At 46.0% G+C, this 21868-nt stretch overlaps 1 protein-coding gene across 1 annotated transcript in view; it reads left to right on the forward strand.

The window, feature by feature from the left end:
• The window catches only part of NCOR1 (nuclear receptor corepressor 1), a 156216-nt gene that overhangs the window by 50697 nt on the left and 83651 nt on the right, over positions 1 to 21868 (forward strand). The window contains exons 11-17 of the mRNA XM_032216146.1: positions 556 to 646; positions 2470 to 2648; positions 4918 to 4972; positions 6381 to 6482; positions 17700 to 17830; positions 18804 to 19182; positions 20997 to 21048. Of these exons, the coding sequence (XP_032072037.1) occupies positions 556 to 646; positions 2470 to 2648; positions 4918 to 4972; positions 6381 to 6482; positions 17700 to 17830; positions 18804 to 19182; positions 20997 to 21048 (989 nt within the window). The remainder of the gene's footprint in view (positions 1 to 555; positions 647 to 2469; positions 2649 to 4917; positions 4973 to 6380; positions 6483 to 17699; positions 17831 to 18803; positions 19183 to 20996; positions 21049 to 21868) is intronic.

Raw genomic sequence — 21868 nt, forward strand, 5'->3', positions numbered from 1 at the left:
TTCCGCAGTCGTTAAGTGAATCACCACACTTGTTATGTTAGTCACATGGTTGTTAACGTGAATCTGGCTTGTCAGAAGGCTACAAAAGTTGATTACGTGACACACACACGCCCGCCCCCCACGGAACAATGCAACTGTCATAAGTACATGCCAGTTGCCAAGCCTCTGAATTTTGATCACGTGACCCCGTGGAAAACGGTCCTTTTCTTCAGGGCCGTCGTCACTTTGAACGGTCACTAAACAAACGGTTGTAAGACGAGGCCTTACCCGTACACACATCTATATCATCATCATCATCTTTGAACGACCCCATAATCCCTTGCGGGGTGGAGCCTGGGCAGCCGAATGAAGCTAGCAGAGGGTTTACTGGCCGGATACCTTTCTTGTCTCCGATGCGGAGTTTTGTTCAGATATATTCTCACGGTGCCCAGAGAGAGAAATATCTTCCTCTACCTAGGATCGAACACCACTCCTCGTAAACACATCTACTTGATAGGCCCCCAAAAGACAGAAGTTTCTTCTCCTTGACCTTCTTCCCTTCTGGCGCTTCTGCAGGGTTGGCCAAAGAGGAACTGGCCTTTCGGCCACCATCGCTCGGAGCGAGCACGAAATCTCCGAGATCATCGACGGGCTGTCGGAACAGGAGGTGAGAGCGACCACCTTCCCCGGAAGGTTTGCGGGAAAGGGAAGGGGGAGGCGCTCCCCCGGAGAGACCGGGCCCCAATCTCTATGAAAAGGTTGTGGGGTTTTTTTTTTTTTTTGGAAGCTGTGGGTCATTGCTAGAGCTGGATTAATCAAAATCAAAATGAGGGTTTTGGTACAGGGAGTCTCCGGGATGTAGGAGGACAGTCATTCCCACTGCTAAGCCAGCTTGGGGGGGTTGAGTCACAGCTGATTTTGCATCCTTTCTTTTTTTGCCAGTTATTCGAATCACTTAAGTTGTTAAGTGAATTAAACACCATTTTGGGGAGATGGCGTCTCTCCCTTCTTTCCTCCCTCCCTCCCTCCTCTTTTTCTCCTTCCTTCCTTCTTTCCTTCCCTCCTCCCTCCTCTTTCTCTTTCCTTCCTTCCTTCCTTCCTTTCTTCCTTCCTTCCTTGCTCTTTTTCACCTTTCTTCCCCCCTCCCTTCCTCCTTCCCTCCTCCCTCCTTCCTTCCTTCTGCCCTCTCTCCCTCCTCTTTTTTACCTTCCTTCTTCCCTCCCTCTTTTTCTCCTTCCTTTCATCTTTCCTTTCTCCCTCCCTCACTCCTTTTTCTCCTTCCTTCTTCCTTCCCTCCCTCCCCTTTTTCTCCTTCCTTCCATCTTTCTCCTTCCCTCCTTTTTCTCCTCCTTTCTTCCCTCCCTGCTCTTTTTCACCTCCCTCCCTCTCCTTCCTTCCTCCCTCCCTCCCTCCTCTTTTTCTCTTTCCTTCCTTCCCCCTCCCTCTCTCCTTCCCTCCCTTCTTCCTTCCTTCTTCCCTCCCTCCCTACTCTTTTTAACTTTCTTCCCTCCCTCCTCCATTTTCTCCTTCCTTCTTTCCTTCTTCTTTTGTCCTTCCATCTTTCCGTTCTTCCTCCCTCACTCCTTTTTCTCCTTCCTTCTTCCCCCCTCCCTCCCTCTTTTTCTCCTTCCTTCCTTCCATCTTTCCTTTCCCCCTCCCTCACTCCTTTTTCTCCTTCCTTCTTCCCTCCCTGCTGTTTTTCACCTTCCTTCCATCTTTCCTTTCTCCCTCCTCTCTCCTTTTTCTCCTTCCTTCCTTCTTCTCTCCCTGCTCTTTTTCACCTTCCTTCTTCCCTCCCTCCCTCTTCCCGCCATTCTTCTTTCCTTGCTCTTTTTCACCTCCCTCCCTCCTTCCTTCCGCCCTCCTTCCCTGCTCTTTTTCTGCTTCCTTCCTTCTTCCCACCCTCCCTCCTCTTTTTCTCCTTCCTTCCTACTTTCCTTCCTCCCTCCCTCCTTTTCTCCTTCCTTCCTTCCATCTTTCCTCCCTCCTTTTTCTCCTTTCTTCTTCCCTCGCTCCCTCCTCTTTTTTTCCTCTCCTCTGCCTTTCTGCTTTTCCCTTCCTCTGTCTTTCTCTCGCTCTCTTCCTCTTCCTTTTTTTTCTCAACCAGAACAATTAACCAGTGGGACTCCTTACCACCAGAAGTTGTGGGTACTCCATCACTGGACGTTATTAAGAGGAGACTGATCAGCCAGTCTCCTCTTAACTGCAGTAGTCTAGGCCTGGTCTCCTGCTTGAGCAGGGGGTTGGACTAGAAGACCTCCAAGGTCCCTTCCAACTTTGTTATTGTCTTTCTCCTCCTTTTTCTGCCTCTCTTGTCTCTTTGGCTTTTGGGAAATAACCAGAACAGGAGAACTGCCATGCCTGACATCGGCCCACTCAGCAGAGGCAGAGGTGATGCCCTCGGTGTTCACGTCTCTCTCTCTGTCTCTCCCTCCCTCCCCCCCCCTACTCTTCTTCCTCCCTTCCCCCCTCTCCTCCCCCTGCTTCTAGAACAACGAAAAACAGATGCGCCAGCTGTCCGTCATTCCTCCCATGATGTTCGATGCCGAGCAGAGACGCGTGAAGTTCATCAACATGAATGGCCTGATGGAAGACCCCATGAAGATCTACAAGGATCGCCAGTTCATGAACGTCTGGACCGACCACGAGAAGGAGATCTTCAAAGAAAAGTAATCTTCCTCCTTATTTCGGGGAAGCCGCTAGGGTGCAATGCAATAGCAGAGTTGGAAGGGACCTTGGAGGTCTTCTAGTCCAGCCCCCTGCCTAGGCAGGAAACCCTGAGAAGAATAAGGATAGGATGAGGACAAGGATAGGATAGGATAAGATAGGATAGGATAGGATAATGGATTGGGTTGGATTGGATAGAATAGAATAGAATAATGGATAGGATAGGATACAATACAATACAATACAATACAATACAATACAATACAATAGCAGAGTTGGAAGGGACCTTGGAAGTCTTCTAGTCCAACCCCCTGGCTAGGCAGGAAACCCTAAGAAGAATAAGGATAGGATGAGGACAAGGATAGGATAGGATAAGATAAGATAGGATAGGATAGGATAGGATAATGGATTGGGTTGGATTAGATTAGATTGGATTGGATAGGATAGAATAGGATAGGATAGGATAGGATAATGGATTGGATAGGATAGGATAATGGATTGGGTTGGATAGGATAGAATAGGATAGGATAGAATACAATACAATACAATAGCAAAGTTGAAAGGGATCTTGGAGGTCTTCTAGTTCAACCCCCTCCTTAGGCAGGAAACCCTAAGAAGAATAAGGATAGGATGAAGACAAGGATAGGATAGGATAATGGATTGGATAGGATAGGATAATGGATTGGGTTGGATTGGATAGGATAGAATAGAATAATGGATAGGATAGAATAGAATAGAATAGAATAATGGATAGGATAGAATAAGATAGAATAGAATAATGGATAGGATAGAATAGGATAGAATAGAATAATGGATAGGATAGAATAGGATAGGATAATGGATAGGATAGGATAGGATAGAATAATAGAATAATGAATAGGATAGGATAGAATACAATGGAATGCAATAGAATACAATACAATAGCAGGGTTGGAGGGGACCTCCCAAACACCTGAGGGCAGAACAAAAAGCAATGGGTGGAAACTAATCAAGAAGAGAAGCAACTTAGAACTGAGGAGAAACTTCCTGACAGTGAGAACGATTAATCAGTGGAACAGAAAATGCCTACAGAAGTTGTGAATGCCACAACACTGGAAGTCTTTAAGACGATGTTGGATAGCCATTTGTCTGAAACGGTATAAGGTTTCCTGCCTAGGCAGGGGGTTGGACTAGAAGACCTCCAGGGTCCCTTCCAACTCTGCTATTGTATTGTATTGTACTGTAATTGTATTAATGAAAAGGACTAGGGGGAGACATGTAAGCAGTCTTCCAATATCTCTCACAAAGAAGAGGGAGTCAAGCTATTCTCCAAGGCACCTGAGGGCAGAACAAGAAGCAATGAATGGAAACTAATCAAGGAGAGAAGCAACTTAGAACTGAGGAGAAATTTCCTGACAATGGGAACAATTAACCAGTGGAACAGAAGTTGCCTCCAGAAGTTGTGAATGCCCCAACACTGGAAGTCTTTAAGAAGATGCTGGATGGCCATTTATCTGAAACGGTATAGGGTTTCCTGCGTAGGCAGGGGGTTGGACTAGAAGACCTCCAAGGTCCCTTCCAACTCTGCTATTGTATTGTAGAAGGTAACATGCATTAGGATAAACATGGACATTTCCGCATGAGATTGGTACAAGTAGATGGATATAAATAAGTGTAACGTGGCCACGAGCACATAAAATGAGCCCATATCAATGGGGACAGTAGGACAGGGATGGAAGGCACGCTGGTGCGCTTATGCACGCCCCCTTAGGGACCTCTTAGCAAATGTGTGAGGTCCACAGTGGACAGTTTAAGGTGAAAAATATGGGGGTTTGAGGAACTAACAACGGAGTCAGGGAGAGCATTCCAGGCATCGACCAATCTGTGGCCAAAGTCGTATTTTCCGCAATCGAGTTTGGAGGGGTTTATTTTGAGTTTGTATCTATCGTTTGCCCGTGTGTTATTGCGGTTGAAGCTGAAGTAGTCGTTGACAAGTAGGACGTTATACGTTGGACGTTATATATAATTTGCTTGAGTGTCAAGTTGGCAGTTGAATTTAGAAGCTTTTAAGGGTGCCTGGAAAGAACATTTTAAGTGTGGGGAGTTTGATGAACTCTGAGCTGGGTGGTTTTCTTGCAGACGTTTCATGGCCCAACTAGGGAACGCCATCAGTGCTAGAAGAGAGCGGGGGTGGGTGGGTGGGTGGGTTTGCAGGGAAGAGGAGGAGGAGGAGGCATGTCAGTCAGTCAGGCAGTTGCCTAAACCTGGCTGTTTTCCTTGTTTTGATTACAGGTTTGTCCAGCATCCTAAAAACTTTGGCCTCATAGCTTCCTATTTAGAAAGAAAGGTAAGATGGAGTTTCGTTATCATGGGGAACAATCAGGCCAGAAGCTACAGAGCCCAACAATCATCTTCCCATCGTCTTTCTTGGCTTTACTTGGCTTTACTTTTACTTTTACTTTACTATTTTATTTGATTATTTTACTTTGTTTTGTTTTACTTTATTTTACTTTTACTATCGGTATTTTATTTTACTTTACTAGTTTATTTGATTATTTTACTTTGTTTTGTTTTACTTCACTTTTTTACTTCATTTCACCACTTTACTATGTTTTATTTTTATTATTATTATTATTATTTCCACTTTTATTATTTGATAAATAATTCAAGAACAGGGAGGTGGGGAGGGAGGAGAGAGAGGGAGGGAGGGAGAGAGGAAGGGAGGGAGAGGGGGAGGGAGAGAGGGAGGGAGGGAGAGGAGAGAGGGAGGAAGGGAGGGAGACAGAGGAGGGGGAGGGAGGTGGAGAGAGAAAGAGGAGAGAGGGAGGGGAGAGGGAGGGAGAGAGAGAGGAGAGGGAGGAAGGGAGGAAGGGAGGGAGGGAGAGAGGACAGGAGGAGGGAGGGAGGGGGAGAGACGGAGGGAGGGGAGAGAGAAAGAGGAGAGAGGGAGGGAGGGGAGAGAGGGAGGGAGAGAGAGAGGAAGGGGGGAAGGGAGGGAGAGAGAGAGGAGAGGAGGAGGGAGGGGGAGAGAGGGAGGGAGGGGTAGAGAAAGAGGAGAGAGGGAGGGAGGGGAGAGAGGGAGAGAGAGGAGAGGGCGGAAGGGAGGGAGAGAGAGAGAGGAGAGGAGGAGGGAGGGAGGGGGACAGAGGGAGGGGAGAGAGAGAGGAGAAAGAGAGAGGGAGGGAGGGGGAGAGAGAGAGAGGAGAGGGGGAGAGAGAGAGAGAGAGAGAGAGACCCAAAGTCACCCAGACCCAGTCATGCCTAAAGTGATTAGCCCAGTGTTATCCAATCCAATAACACACAATAGGCAACAACACAACACTGTACAAAATGCAAAACTCAATCCAATCCGATATACAATGCGCAACAACCCAATAACTGCACATAATACAAAACTCAATAAAGCACAAAACACAATATAATACAACGCAACATCCTAAAAGACATCCGAAGGTTGCTGCATCCACGCCCACCCATTCCCGTGACCGCCTAGCCACGCCCACAAAACCCATTGTTGAATTATCTGAACCTGGCTGATCCTTTCTTTGGGCCAGTGATTTCCAGCTGCTCTTAGCCCCAGGAATCCCCCCCCTTTAAACATCTGATGGGAAATGGCTGTCCCACCATCTCTGTTATTTCCACATGGCGGTTTGTTTGTCGCGCCGAATGTTAAGACCAGAGTTTCTCGCCTGCCCGTTCGCTTTAGGGAAAAGTTTCTCCTTTTAACGAACGGTCTCCCCGTTTGGCCTTTCCAGAACGTGCCGGACTGCGTCTTGTATTACTACTTGACCAAGAAAAACGAAAACTACAAGGCCCTGGTGCGGAGGAACTACGGCAAGCGGCGAGGGAGAAACCAGGTGAGTTGCCCTTTGGAGTTTCTGGTCCAGGGATGGCGGACCTTTTCGGCACCGAGTCGCCAAACCGGAACACATGTGCATGTTGGGTGCGCCAGAGCAGAGGAAACCCGGAGATCAGCTGGATGGCACATGCATGCCTTCCGGGCTGTTTTTGAAAAAGAACAGTCTGGTTTTTGGCTGTTTTTGAGAGCATTTTCTGGGCTGTTTTTGGAAAACGGCCTGAAAAATGGCCCGGAAATAACCCAAATAACACCCTGGTTTTTGGCTGTTTTTCGGGGCATTTTCAGGGCATTTTTCTAGGCTGTTTTTGGAAAATGGCCTGAAAAATGACCCAGAAATATTCCAAAGAACAGCCTGGGTTTGGGCTGTTTTTCTGGTTCCACCACAAAACCGCGGACGACAAAATCGCGGTCGACGAAAGCGCGTATGTGATGTCATCACAGCGCGACGAAAAAGATCGAAAAATGTAAAAATAAAGCGAAAACCTTACCCTAACCCCCCCAAACCTAACCCTAAACCTAACCCTAAGCCTAACCCTAAACCTAACCCTTAACCTAACCCTAAACCTAACCCTAAACCTAACCCTAAACCTAACCCTTAACCTAACCCTAAACCTAACCCTAAACCTAACCCTTAACCTAACGAAAAACGTAACGCTAACGCTCTAACCCTAACCCTAACCCTTAACCTAACCCTAACCCTTAACCTAACCCTTACCTTTATGTGAATCGTCTTGCTGTAATTTAATTTTTATTTCAATTTTTCGATCTTTTTCGTCGCATTGTGATGACGTCACATACGCGATTTCGTCGACCGCGCTTTTGTGGAACGCGCTTTTGACGGGTCACGGTTTTTCTAGGCATTTTCTGGGCTGGTTTTGGGACGTTTTCAGTCCTCCAATGCCTGCAAAGACCGTCCGGCTGGTGCGCACATGTTTCCAGAGTGCCGGAAACTAGAAGGGCAGGTGCCGAAGTCACGTGTGCCCACAGAGAGAGCTATGTATGCCACCTCTGGAATGCGTGCCATAGGTTCCCCAAACACAGTTCTAGTCCCTGGTGTTCTCACAGTGGGAAAGGCTGGCTTTTAACGGTGCTCCTTTTTGGAATGTGTTCACGTGTATTGGGCCCAGATTAGCCTCAGTTGAGCGAGGAGGAATTATTTCCATCTTTGGCTGTGCGTCTGGGTGCATTCTTGGCTTTGTTATACGGGTAGTCCTCGGCTTACGACCCACAAATGAGCTCCAGATTTCTGTTGCTGAGCGAGACGTTTGTTAAGGGAGTTTTGCCCCATTTTATAACCTTTCCTGCCACTGTCATTAAGCGAATTGCAACCGTCATAAATACGAGTCAGTTGCCAAGCGTCTGAATTTTGATCCCCGGGATACAGCAACAGTCGTTTCAGGGTTCCAAATAGTACAGTAAAATAAAATAGTAAAAGTAAAATAAAGTGAAACGAAACAAAGGATGTTATTTCCTTTTTACCCACAAAATATGGCTTGGGCCTTATTATGAGGGGAGGGTTTATTGTTTTGGGGTGGCCGGGCGGCTGCTCCCTTCCGAGCGGGCTCCCAAAGAGCCGGGCACAGCCTCAGGGGCGAATGGCCGTGTTGCGCTCTCGTAGCAGCGCAACACAGCAGCCATGAAGCGACCACGCTCACCAGCAGTCACCAGGCAAAGCCCCTTTGCAGCCGGGCACAGCGCCATTCACCAACCTAGTGGTATCCCGAAGGCGCCAAGCAACGCGATCAGCTTTGCCTCCCCCCAGGTTCCCGCGCCTTGGTACCTTTGGGATACTGCTAGGTTGGTGAGTGGCGCTCTGACTGGCCGGAGGTGAGGGGTTGTCCAGGGGGCTTATATGCAGGGGGGGGGGACTTATATTTTTGCCCACCAGAAAAATGTGGCATGGCCTTATTATCAGGACATGGCGTATTTTCGGGGAAACATGGTAGTAGTAGTAGTAGTAGTAGTAGTAGTAGTAGTAGTAGTAGTAGTAGTAAATAATAATAATAATAATAATAATACCACCACCTAAGCTCCTGGCTATATTTATATCTTTAGTTATATCTATCTATCTATCTATCTATCTATCTATCTATCTATCTATCTATCTATCTATCTATCTATCTATCATCTATCTATCTTTCTATCTATCTATCTATCTATCTATCTATCTATCTATCTATCTATCTCTACCTCTCTGTGTATCTATCTATCTATCTATCTATCTATCTATCTATCTATCTATCTATCTATCATCTTATCTATTTATCTCTAGCTCTCTGTGTATCTATCCATCCATCATCTATCTATCTATCTATCTATCTATCTATCTATCTATCTATCTATCTATCTTTAGCTCTGTCTCTATCTATCCATCCATCCATCCATCCATCCATCTATCTATCTATCTATCTATCTATCTATCTATCTATCTATCTATCTATCTATCTATCTATCTATCTATCTATCATCTATCTATCTCTAGCTCTCTGTGTATCTATCTATCTATCATCATCTATCTATCTATCTATCTATCTATCTATCTATCTATCTATCTATCTATCTATCTATCTATCATCTATCTAGCTATCTATCTCTAGCTCTGTGTATCTATCTATCTATCCATCCATCCTCCTTCCTTCCTTCCTTCCTTCCTTCCTTCCTTCCTTTCTTTCTTTCTTTCTTTCTTTCTTTCTTTCTTTAAATGTTCAGTTGAGTGAGTTTCATGTTTAATGAATAACGTATAAGGTATAGTAGTAATAATAATAATAAATAAGGCTTTAAAAATTCACCCGGTTTGCAGAGTGTAAGGGGGAGGGGGGGACTGGGCATGGGTTGCAGGGGCGAAGGGGGCCCCTCCTCCCTTCGGTCAGCCCCTGTGAATCAGAGCCGCGGCAGGTGGCACGGCTGGCCCAGCTGACCACATAGGAAAAAAAAAAACACGCCGGCGGCTCTGACAGCTAATCCTGCCCTCGCTCCGCGCGGCATCACCTCGGGTAACCCAGTCGGGATTAGCGCTGCTCACATGCGCCAGGACTGTCTCCCTTCACTTGGGGGGGATTAAAGTGGCCGGGAAGACCACCCCTTCTTATTATCTTCTTCTTTTTCTTTCCACTTTAACCCCCCCCCCCTCCCTCCCTCTCTTCCTCCCTCCCCCCCTCCGGAATCACCGCCTGGCAGGGTCAGGTAGTAACTCTTTTCTTCCCCCTGCCAGGCCTGGCAGGGAGGGAGGGAGGGGGAGAGCCCTGGTCGGCAAACTTTGCCTTCTTTTTGTGGTTGTTTGCCGTTCCCCCCTTCCGGGGGGAGGGGCCCACGGATAGCTTTTTACTCCCCTCCCCCGGCCACCGATGAGCGTTCAGGTACGTCGATCCAAGAGGCTTCAGGCGATGGAAGGTTTGTGTTTTTGGTAGTTTGCCTTTTCTTTTTCTGTCTCTTTCTGTCTCTCAACTGCCTATCCTGTCTTATCTATCTATATGTCTGTCTGTCTGTCTGTCTGTCTGTCTATCATCTATCTATCATATTTGAATCTATATCAATCTGTCTGTCCATCCATCTTTATCTATCTATCTATCTATCTATCTATCTATCTATCTATCTATCTATCTATCTATCTATCATCTATCTATCTATCTATCTATCTATCATCTATCTATCTATCTATCTATCTATCTATCATATTTCTATCTATATCAATCTGTCTGTCAATCCATCCATCCTATATCTCTTATCTGTCTGACTGACTGACTGACTGTCTGTCTGTCTGTCTATCTATCTATCTATCTATCTATCTATCTATCTATCTATCTATCTATCTATCTATCTATCTATCTATCATATTTCTATCTATATCAATCTGTCTGTCAATCCATCCATCCTATATCTCTTATCTGTCTGACTGTCTGTCTGTGTGTCTGTCTGTCTGTCTATCTATCTATCTATCTATCTATCTATCTATCTATCTATCTATCATATTTCTATCTATATCAATCTGTCTGTCAATCCATCCATCCTATATCTCTTATCTATCTGTCTGACTGACTGACTGACTGTCTGTCTGTCTGTCTGTCTGTCTATCTATCTATCTATCTATCTATCTATCTATCTATCATCTTTCTCTTTCATATCTATCTATCTATCTATCTATCTATCTATCTATCTATCTATCTATCTATCTATCTTATCTATCATATTTGTATCTATATCAATCTGTCTGTCAATCCATCCATCCTATATCTCTTGTCTGTCTGTCTGTCTGTCTGTCTGTCTGTCTATATCTATCTCTATCTATCTATCTATCTATCTATCTATCTATCTATCATCTTACTTGTATCTCTTATCTGTCTTATCTAACATCTATCCAATCCACCCAATTTTCTCTTTCTTTCTTTCTTTCTTTCTTTCTTTCTTTCTTTCTTTCTTTCTTTCCTTCCTTCCTTCTTTCTTTCTTTCTTTCTTTCTTTCTTTTTCTTTCTTCTACTTACCTACTTACCTCTCATCTCTATCTCTATCATATCTGTATGTCTGTATCTACACCTATGTCTTTCTGTCCGTCCATCCATCCATCCATCCATCCCTTCATCTATCTATCTCTATACCTGGCTTTTGGGCAGGTAGTTGGATTTGCTCCGTTTGCTGAATAATGAACTTAGAGCTTCTTTTAAAACTGGGGTGGTGGGGGGAGAGAGATGCTAACTTCGGAACTTTTTCATTGGTTGAGCTTTAACTGGACTTGGTGACAAACCCATCCTGTCTGTCTGTCTGTCTGTCTGTCTGTCTGTCTGTCTGTCTGTCTGTCTGTCTCAAGTTGAAGATGAATTGTATTTATTTGTGGAGTTCTTGGTGCTCTCTGGGCCAAACTGGATAACATTCTCGGTGCTTGAAGGGACGGTGGGGGGGTTGCGAAGAGGAGGAGGAGGAGGAGGAAGACTGTGGGGTCCTTGGTGCTCTCTGAGCTTGGTGGTTTCCTTGCAGATGTTTCATGACCCAGCTAGGTAATGTTATCAAGAGCTAGAAAGGTTTGCGGAGATGAGAAGGAGGACGGTGCGGTCCCTGTAACTCTCTATGGTGGGTTGTTTTGCTGCAGATGTTTCACCACCCGACTAGGTAACATCTTTCAAGCTAGAAGGGAGGGGGGGGGGTTGAGGATTGGAACAGGTGGAGAAGGGAGGGGGGGAGGAGGAGGAGGAGGAGGAGGAGGAGGAGGAGGAGGAGGACGACAACTGTGGGGTCCTTGGTGCTCTCTGAGCTTGGTGGTTTTCTTGCAGATGTTTCATTACCCAGCTAGACGACCTCATCAGTGCTAGAGGGGAAAGGGGTTTGCAGAGACGAGGAGGAGGAAGAAGAAGAAGAAGAGGAGGAGGTGGAGGAGGAGGAAGAAGGGGAGAACTGTGGGATCCTTGGTGCTCTCTGAGTTTAAGGGGTTTTTTTTGCAGACATTTCATGACCCAACTAGGGAACAGTATCAATTCCAAAGGAGAGGGGGATTGTAGAGAGGAGGAAGAGGAGAACTGTGGGATCCTTCGTGCTCTCCGAGCTTGGTGGTTTCCTTGCAAACATTTCATGACCCAGCTAGCTAACATCCTCAGTGCTAGAAGGGAGAGGGGAGGCGAAGGGCCGTGGGGCCCTTGGTGATCCCTGAGCGTGGTTCGTTGCTTTGCAGGCGTCTCATGACCCAACTAGGTAACATCATCAGCGCAGTAATGAATGTAGGGAATGAAACGTCTGCAAGGAAACCACCAAGCTCAGAAATCAGCAGGGACCCCCACAGTTCAACCCCGAGCACTAAAGACCCTCTTCTGTCTTTCAGAAATGTATTTTATTAAATTTTATTTATTTAATAGATGTATTCATTCCATCTGTACACCGCCCGTCTCGTCTAGAAGTGATGGATTCACATTCTCTTTGACCGCCTAAAATAAAAAATTGGGTTGTTTTTTTTAAAGTGGCCTGTTTTTAAATTTTATACCCTGCTTTGCAAAAGATCCTTATTTTCCTCGACTTACAGCAGCCCGTCCGAAGTTGCAATAGCACTGAAAAAGGCGAGTCACGAGCGTTTTTCACACTTAACGACCATTGCAGCATCCCTGTGGTCACCTACATGATCGATATTTCGACGCTTGCCCACTGTTTCATATTTATGACAGTCGCAGTGTGTCCCCGTCCCCCCCCCCGGGGTCACGTGATCCTCTTTTGCGACCTTCTGACAAGCAAAGTCACAGTGGGGAAGAAGCCGGATTCACAAAGTGACCAAGTTTAACGACGGCAGTGATTCACTTAATAACTGTGACAAGAAAGGTCTCAAAATGGGGCCAAACTCCCTGAGCAAACGTCTCGCTTGGCAGCATAAATTCTGTGCTCAGTTGTCGTCGTAAGTCGAGGACCGCCTGTATGCCCCTTTTATTATTTATACAAATATATAAACAATATATATATATTTATACGGCATAGGGTTTCCTGCCTAGGCAGGGGGTTGGACTAGATGACCTCCCGGGTCCCTTCCAACTCTGCTATTGTATTGTATACAAATAATTCAAGATGGCAGACGTGCCTAAAGCTTCCTCCCTCCTCTTCCTCCTCCTCGTCCTATTTTTCACCTCCACAACAACCCTGTGAGGGAGGCCAGCCAGCCGGCTTTCCTGCCTAAGGCAGGATTGGAACTCAGGGTTTTCCCACTTTCTGGTCTGGGGCCTGTGCTTACTCACAAGGAGGCTTGGAGACGCCTGTCGAGAGATCGAATTCTGGAACAATCCGTGGATCTTCCATCTGGAGGAGCCTCAGGATGTTTGTGCTTTTGATTCTAGTCTTCTAGACGAATTGTGTCTTTGCTACAAATGGCCAGTTTAAGACCTGTGGACTTCAACTCCCAGAATTCCCCAGCCAGGAATTCTGGGAGTTGAAGTCCACAGGATTTAAATTGGCCATGGTTGGACATCCCTACATCTGGTTCCCCCCCCCCCCCAACCTCCCTCTTTCACCACCCCCCTTCACCCCTTTCTCTCTCTGTTTCATTCTTTCTCTTTCTCTTTCCCTATCTCTGTTTCTGTTCCTTTCTCACTTTCTTTTTCCCTCTCCCTCTTTCTTTCGTTCTTCTTTCTCTCGCTTTTGCGCTCTCTTTTTCTTTCTCTTTCTCTGTTTTCCATATCTCTCTTCTTTTTCTTTCTTGCTGTCTCTTTCTCTTTCTCAGCCATTCTTTTTCCTTCTCCCTCTTTCTTTCTTTCTTTCTTTCTTTCTCTCACTTTCTTTTTCTTTCTCTCACTTTCTTTTTCTTTCTCTTTTCTTATCTCTTTTTTCATTTTCTTTCTTATTGTCTCTTTCTCGGTCTTTCTTTTTCCTCCCTCCTCCCTCCCCCCTTTCTCTCTCTGTCTTTCATTCATTCATTCTCCCACTTTTTCTTTTTCTTTCTCTTTTCCCATCTCTTTTTTCATTTTCTTTCTTATTGTCTCTTTCTCTTTCTCAGTCTTTCTTTTTCCTCCTCCCTCCCTCCCTTCCTCTTTCTTTCTTTCCTTCCTTCCTTCTTTCTTTCTTTCTTCTTTCTTTCATTCTCTCGCTTTTGCTCTCTTATTCTTTTCCTTTCTTTCTCATTTCCTGTCTCTTTTTTCTTTTTCTTTCTTGCTCTCTGTTTTTCAGTCTTTCTTTTTCCTTCTCTCTCCCTCCCTCTTTCCCTCTTTCTTTCTCTTTCTTTCTCTTTTTCTTTTTCTTTCTCTTTTCCTGTCTCTCTCTTCTTTTTCTTTTTTCTCTTTCTCTCTTCCTCTCTCTTTCTCTCTCTCCCTCTTTTTCTTCCTCTCTCTCTCTCTCTCTCTCTCTCTCCCTGCTTCCCACCCTCATTCTCTCACACACACACTCACAACCAACCTCACACACAAGAGTCCCGTAGCCTGTCTTGGCGCAACATGGGACGATTTGCCTTGGCAAGGCCTTGGGTTCTTCTAAATAAACGGAGGAGGCAAGGACAGGGGCTGGGGGCTTCCTGGCCAGAAACCCGATCCCTCCTCCGTCCCTCCCTCCTCTGCTCTCCAACCTATTCATCTAAATATTACAGGGGTATTTTAAACTTGCAACAGCTGACATGGAGTGCAACAGAGGCTGTCATGCAGGGATGTGTTTGTTTGTGTGTGTGTGTGTGTGTGTGTGTGTGTTTCAGGGAAAATGTTGGACTTGGCTCAGGAATAGAAGTACTTGATATATTTTTTTAAGTAAACATTGGCTTTGATGACCAACAAATGGATTTTATTTTACCTCTTAGTTTTCTTTCAAACACTGGAGACTTTCTTTTCTTTTTCCTTCCTTCCTTCCTTCCTTCCTTCCTTCCTTCCTTCCTTCCTTCCTTCCTTCCTTCTCATATTCCCCCTATCCTATTTTCTTCCCTTATTCATCTATCTATCCTCCTCTCTGTTTCTGTCTCTTTTCTTTCTTTCCTTCTTTCTTCCTTTCTTTTTCTTTCTTTCTTTCCCTCCCTCCCCCCTCCCTCCTTCCTTCCTTCTCATATTCCCCCTATCCTATTTTCTTCCCTTATTCATCCATCTATCCTCCTCTCTGTTTCTGTCTTTCTTTCTTTCCTTCTTTCTCTTTTTCTTTCTTTCCCTCCCTCCTTCCTTCCTTCTCATATTCCCCCTATCCTATTTTCTTCCCTTATTCATCCATCTATCCTCTTCTCTGTTTCCGTCTCTTTTCTTTCTTTCTTTCCTTCCTTTCTTCCTTCCTTCTTTCTTTTTTCTTTCTTTCTTTCTTTCTTTCTTTCTCTTTCTTTCCCTCCCCCTCCCTCCTTCCTTCCTTCTCATAATCCCTCTTTCCTATTTTCTTCCCTTATTCATCCATCTATCCTCCTCTCTGTTTCTGTCTTTCTTTCTTTCCTTCTTTCTCTTTTTCTTTCTTCTTCCTTCCTCCTTCTTCTTCTCATATTCCCTCTTCCTATTTCTTCCCTTATTTCATTCCATCTATCCTCCTCTCTGTTTCTGTCTTTCTTTCTTTCCTTCTTTCTCTTTTTCTTTCTTTCTTTCCCTTCCTCCTTCCTTCTTTCTCATATTCCCTCTTTCCTATTTTCTTCCCTTATTCATCCATCTATCCTCCTCTCTGTTTCTTTCTTTCCTTCTTTCTCTTTTTCTTTCTTTCCTTCCCTCCCTCCTTCCTTCTTTCTCATATTCCCTCTTTCCTATTTTCTTCCCTTATTCATCCATCTATCCTCTCTGTTTCTGTCTCTTTCTTACTTTCTTTCTTTCCTTCCCCCCTCCCTCCTTCCTTCCTTCTCATATTCCCTCTTTCCTATTTTCTTCCCTAAATCTATCCACCTATCCATCCTCTCTGTCTCTGTGTCTGTCTCTCTGTCCTTTCTTTCCCTCTTTCTTTTTCTTTTTCTCTTTCATTCTTCCTTCCATCTTTCCTTCCTTCATTCCCCACCTCCCTCCCTCCCCCGCTAAATGAATTTTGCCTCACTTTATCAACTTCCTTGCCACAGTTAAGTGAATCATTGCAGTGGTTAAGTCAGTATAACACGGTTGTTAAGTGAATCTGACTTCCCCATTGGCTTTGCCTGTCAGAAGGTTGCAAATGGGGATTGCGAAACCCCCGGCGACCGTCATAAATGGAAACCAGTGGCCCAGCGTCTGAATTTCGATCACATGGCCATGGGGATGCTGCAGCGGTCATAATTGTGAACAATGGCCATAAGTCACTTTTTTCAGTTGTAACTTTGAACCATCACTGAATTAACTGAGCCGAGGTGGTGTTATCTGCAGTTCAGCGGTTCTAATCTCACCGGCTCAAGGTCGACTCAGCCTTCCATCCTTCCGAGGTGGGTGAAATGAGGACCCGGATTGTTGTTGGGGGCAATATGCTGACTCTGTAAACCGCTTAGAGAGGGCTGAAAGCCCTATGAAGCGGTATATAAGTCTAACTGCTATTGCTATCTATCTATCTATCATCTATCTATCTATCTATCTATCTATCTATGTAATCTTCTTATCCTATCTATCAGCCATCTGTCTTTCTCTGTCTCTCTACCTATCATCCATAATCTATCTATCTATCTATCTATCTCTATCTATCTATCTATCTATCTATCATCTATCTATCTATCTATCTATCATCTATCTATCTATCTATCTATCTATCTATCTATCTATCTATCTATCTATCTATCTATCTATCTATCTGAAATGAGGACCCAGACTGTGGGGGCGATATGCTGACTCTGTAAACCGCTTAGAGAGGGCTGAAAGCCCTATGAAGCGGTATATAAGTCTAACTGCTATTGCTATTGCTATCGCTAACTGTTGTAAGTCAAGGACTACGTCTACCATTTGAGAATTTGTAAGCGTGTTTCTACCTTTGTAACTGCAAATTCTCCTCTGATTGAAAATTCTTTTTTTTTCTCCTTAAAATATTGGTACTCCTCAAGATATGACCGTCACAGAGCCTGCCCATTACGGTCATAAGTCAGCTATTGAGGGATGTAAAGCAGGATGGGACGTGTCTGACTCCAATCTTAGGAGCTTTATTCTGGCGGTTGTTAAGTGAGCAAAGTGGCCCTAAAACAAAATCAGAGGTCGTTAAGCGAAACAATTTATTTCGCTATAGGGTTTTGGGTTTTTTTTGGCTGAAAAATCACAGGAAAATTCAACTTTGATCAAAAACATACCAAAATGTGAGAGTGGGACAATGCAAACAGCCGTAATATTTGTCATATCAATCTTTCGCAACTTTGAACAGTCGTTAAGCAGCCGGTCATAAGTTGAGGACTTGTGTTTTCTGTTTCTAAGCTCCTCATCTCCCTCCCACCCAAGACCCCTCGCTTCCCCTTTCCCATGATAATGGCCGCCTTGTCTACAGGTAGTCCTCGACCTATGACCACAACGGAGCCCCCAAATGCCTGTCGCTAAGTGAGACATTTGTTAAGTGGAATGACGACCTTTCTTGCCACGGTTGTTAAGTGAATCCCTTCAGTTGTTCAGTTAGTGACGTAGTTGTCAAGTGAATCTGGCATCCCTGTCGACTTTTCTTGTTGGGAGGTCGCAAAACGGGATTGCGTGACCCCGGGGGCACTGCGACCGTCGTAAAAGTGAGTCAGCCGCCAAGCGTCCAAATTTTTGATCACGGTTTGTCAGTGCGAAAAACGCTCCCAAGTCCCCCTTTTCCCCTCAGTGCCGTTGCAACTTGGGACGGTCAGTAAGCGAACGGTTGTAAGTCGAGGCCCGCCTGTAATTCGCCCGGCCTCTCGTTTCAGCAACAAATCTCTCGTCCTTCCCAAGAAGAAAAAGTCGAAGAAAAAATAGAGGAGGAGAAAGCCGAGAAAACTGAGAAAAAGGAGGAGGAGAAAAGAGATGAGGAGGAAAAAGACGAGAAGGAGGAATCCAAGTAAGTCCGTCCGCGGTGGGGCTGGGAGGGTGGAGGGGGGTGGGAGGCCTGTCGGTTACCTCACAGGTGTGTTCGTGTGCCCGGGCGCAGGTGTGCTCAGGTGTGGGCGTCTGCAGTAACGTTCCCTTGGTGGCATAAAAAGGCCTATGAAAGAATCCTGGTTGATTACAGGGAAGGTAGCACAAGCCCAGGGAGTCCTCTACTTAAGACCACCGTTGAGCCCAAGCTTTATGTTGCTAAGTGAAGCACTTGGGAAGCGAGTTTTGCCCCGTTTTACGACTTTTCCTTGCCAGGGGCCCTTGGTGCTCTCTGAGCTGGGTGGTTTTCTTGTAGACATTTCATAACCAAACTAGGCAACATCATCAGTGCTAGAAGGGGGGAGGAGGAAGGGAAGGAAGAGGAGGAGAAAGATTGTGGGGCCCTTGGTGCTCTCTGAGCTTGGTGGTTTCCTTGTCGACATTTCATGACCCAACTTGATAACATCATCAGTGCAAGAAGGGAGGGTTTGCGGAGGGAAGGAAGGAGAGGAGGAGGAGGAGGAGGAGGGAGGGTTTGCGGAGGGGAAGGAAGAAGAGGAGGAGGAGGAGGAGAATGGGCTCCTTTGTGCTCTCTGAGCTCCTCCTCCTCCTCCTCCTCCTCCTCCTCCCCGTCTGTAAGAAAACCACCAAGCTCAGAGAGCACTAAGGACCCCACAGTTCAACCCTGAGCAATGCACCTTCTCTTCCGTTGGTATCAAAAAGTCCCTTTCATCCAATCCAGAATTCCTTGCCGGGTCGGTCTGCCCCTCGGAGCCCCTGCCAGAGATTCCTCCAGCTTGCCAGCAGGAGCTAGTAAGGATTACGTAGCTCACGCCCTTTCCTACCTCAGCCGCCCGTCCGTGTCTCTCTCGCCATCCAGGTCACGCCGACCCAGCTGTCCCAGCCATCCCTGACTCTTTCCCCCCTTCCCCCCCCCCCTTTGTGTCCCCCCCCAGGGAAAATATCAAGGAAAAGGAGAAGATCGAAGCTCAGCCCGAGGAGTCCGAGGAGCGGGAGGTCACAGCTCCGAGGGGGCGTAAGACGGCCAACAGCCAAGGCCGACGGAAGGGCCGGGTCACCCGATCGATGACGAACGAAGCCGCGGCGGCGAACGCGGCCGCAGCGGCCACCACTGAAGAGCCGCCCCCTCCTTTGCCACCCCCGCCCGAACCTTGTAAGTCAAGGGGGTCCCGAGAACGGCCCATCACCACCTCGGTCGATATCTCTGTTTCTCCCGCAATGTACCTTCTGCCAATCCTGTTTCTTGGTTCCCACAATTCTTCCCGTGATGCGCTCGAGTTCGGGAAGCGGTACAGGTCCGTCCTCGGCTTACGAGCATGACGTTGCTAAGTGAGAGACCTGTCGAGGGAGCTTCCCCTCCCCTCCCACTCCCCGATTTATCGTGAGATCGCTTCCGTCGTTAAGTGAGTCGCCCGGTTGTTGAGTGAATCCAGCTTCCCTGTTGACTTTGCTGGACAGGAGGTCGTAACAGGAAATCGTGTGACACCACCCCCCTCCTTTCCGGGACACTGCGGCCGTCGTAAATAGGAATCGCTTGTCGAGCATTTCAAATGCAGATCATGTGACCACAGAGAGGTGGTGACCCTCGCAAATGTGTCTTTTTTTAAGTACCTTTCAACGGTCGCTAAAAGAATTGTTGTAAGTTGAGGACTATCTCTGCAGGTAGGCCCCGAATTAATGACCACAATTGAGCACAACCTTCCATTGTTACCCAAAAAAAACCACAGTTGTTAAGTGAGTTTGGCCCCATTTTATGATCTTTCTGGTCATATCTGCTGAGCAAAACTCTGCATTGGTGACAGGAAGGGCATCCGGCCATTAAACACAGGTAGTCAGTCAGTCAGTTTATTTAATGACCGTTTAACGAAGTTACAACGGCACTGAGTATCAACTTGTGACCGTTCCCCCCCCCCCCCTTTACGACCGTTGTAGCATCCCCGCAGGCACGTCATCTAAGTTCAGACGCTTGGCAAGCACTCTACATGGGGGCAGCCCTTGAAGAGTATTCGGAGACTTCAACTCATCCAGAACGCAGCCGCACGAGCGATTGTGGGTGCGCCTCAGTACACCCACGTTACACCTATCCTCCGCGAGCTGCACTGGCTGCCTATTGGTCTCCGGATACGCTTCAAGGTGCTAGTCGTCACTTATAAAGCCCTTCATGGTATTGGACCTGGGTACTTGAGAGACCGCCTGCTGCCAATTACCTCCCACAGACCCATTAGATCTCACAGGGTCGGCCTCCTCCGGGTTCCATCTACCAGCCAATGCCATCTGGCTACTACCCGGGGGAGGGCCTTCTCTGTAGCAGCTCCGGCCCTTTAGAATGAACTCCCCGCAGGGATTCGGACCCTCACCTCTCTCCAGGCCTTCCGAAAAGCCGTCAAAACCTGGCTTTGCCTGGGGGTGATGAGTTCCCCTCCCCTCTTGACTTGTATGGTTGTGTGACTCTTGCTTATTTTAATTATCTGTATTTCGTTTTATGTTCCCCCTTTTCCCCTTTGAATTGTTCGCCGCCCTGAGTCCTCCCGGAGAAGGGCGGCATACAAATAATAACATTCTATTCTATTCTATTTATGACGGTCACAAGGTTCCTGCCGTCACGTGATCGCCAAAAAAAGTGACTTACGGCGAATTCTCACACTTATCACCATTGTAGCATTCCCCCGGGGTGATGCTTGGCAACTGACTCCTATTTACGACGGTCGCAGTGTCCCTGGGGTCAGCTGTGACACCTTTTGCCAGATTCACTTAATGACTGGCTTTCTGACTTGACAACGGAAGCATTCACAAATGTGGCAAAGCAACGTTAACGACCGCGTTTCTCGCTTAATAACTGAAGTGATTCACTCAACGACCGTAGCAGGAAAGATGGCAAAATTGGGCAAAGCACACTTCACACACGTCCCCCGCTGAGTAGCACGAATTTTGAGCTCCATTGAAGTCTTAAATCGAGGACTGACTACAGATGGACAAGAAGGAAAACACTTAATTGCAGGACACAGTTTGATCAGTCTAAATTATTTCACTTTTGTGGTTTCTGGTCTTTTTTCTTTTGGTAAAAAAAAACAGGAGAGTTTCCAGGCAACCTTGCTTGAAATTCTCAATTTTTTCTCCTTAAAAATAAGAAACTAGCTAACAAACTAACAAATGAGGTTAGTCTATCTTCTAAACTAGCAAGTAACGTTGCCCGGGTATTTATAGATGTTGAAGCATTTCTCTGACAAGGAGCCATTGAGAAGGGCCTTTCTTCCCCCTACTCCCATGCCCATCATCCCTGCCCTCTCCCTTCCCCCTCCCATGCGCTCCTCTTTGGTCCACTGTAGGGCAAGCGTCATGTCTGGCTTTCCAGAGGAAGCTGCAAAGGAACTGACATCACAAACTGTTGCTGCTCTAGGACGCAGCACTCGCTCTCCTTAATGGCCCAGGCTCTCCCTTCTCCCTCCCATGACGTCACAAACAATTGCCAGTGTAGGATGCCACACTCGCTCTCCTTAACGGTCCAGGCATTCCAGAGTTATGCTGGAACACACACACACACACACACACACACACACACACACTGTGTCTTACCCCCACAGTATTTGTTTCCAGAGAGTAAGTCATCTGTGTACCAAGTTTAGTTGAAATTGCGCGAGGCGTTCCAGAGTTATGCTAGAACATACATACATACATACATACATATATACATACATACAGCCTATATATGTTAATATATATAAATAATATATTTATATTATTTATATATATAACTAATAAATAATAAAATAGAAGAAAGAAGGTAGGTAGGTAGGTAGGTAGGTAGGTAGGTAGGTAGGTAGGTAGGTAGGTAGGTAGGTAGATAGATAGATAGATAGATAGATAGATAGATAGATAGATAGATAGATAGATAGATAGATAGATAGATAGATGATAGATACATACATACATACATACATACATACATACATACATACTATAGCTGAATACATGGATGGGTGGATGGATGAATAGATAGAGA

The sequence above is a fragment of the Thamnophis elegans genome, chromosome 4 (assembly GCF_009769535.1).
Source record: "Thamnophis elegans isolate rThaEle1 chromosome 4, rThaEle1.pri, whole genome shotgun sequence".
NCBI lineage: Eukaryota > Metazoa > Chordata > Lepidosauria > Squamata > Colubridae > Thamnophis > Thamnophis elegans.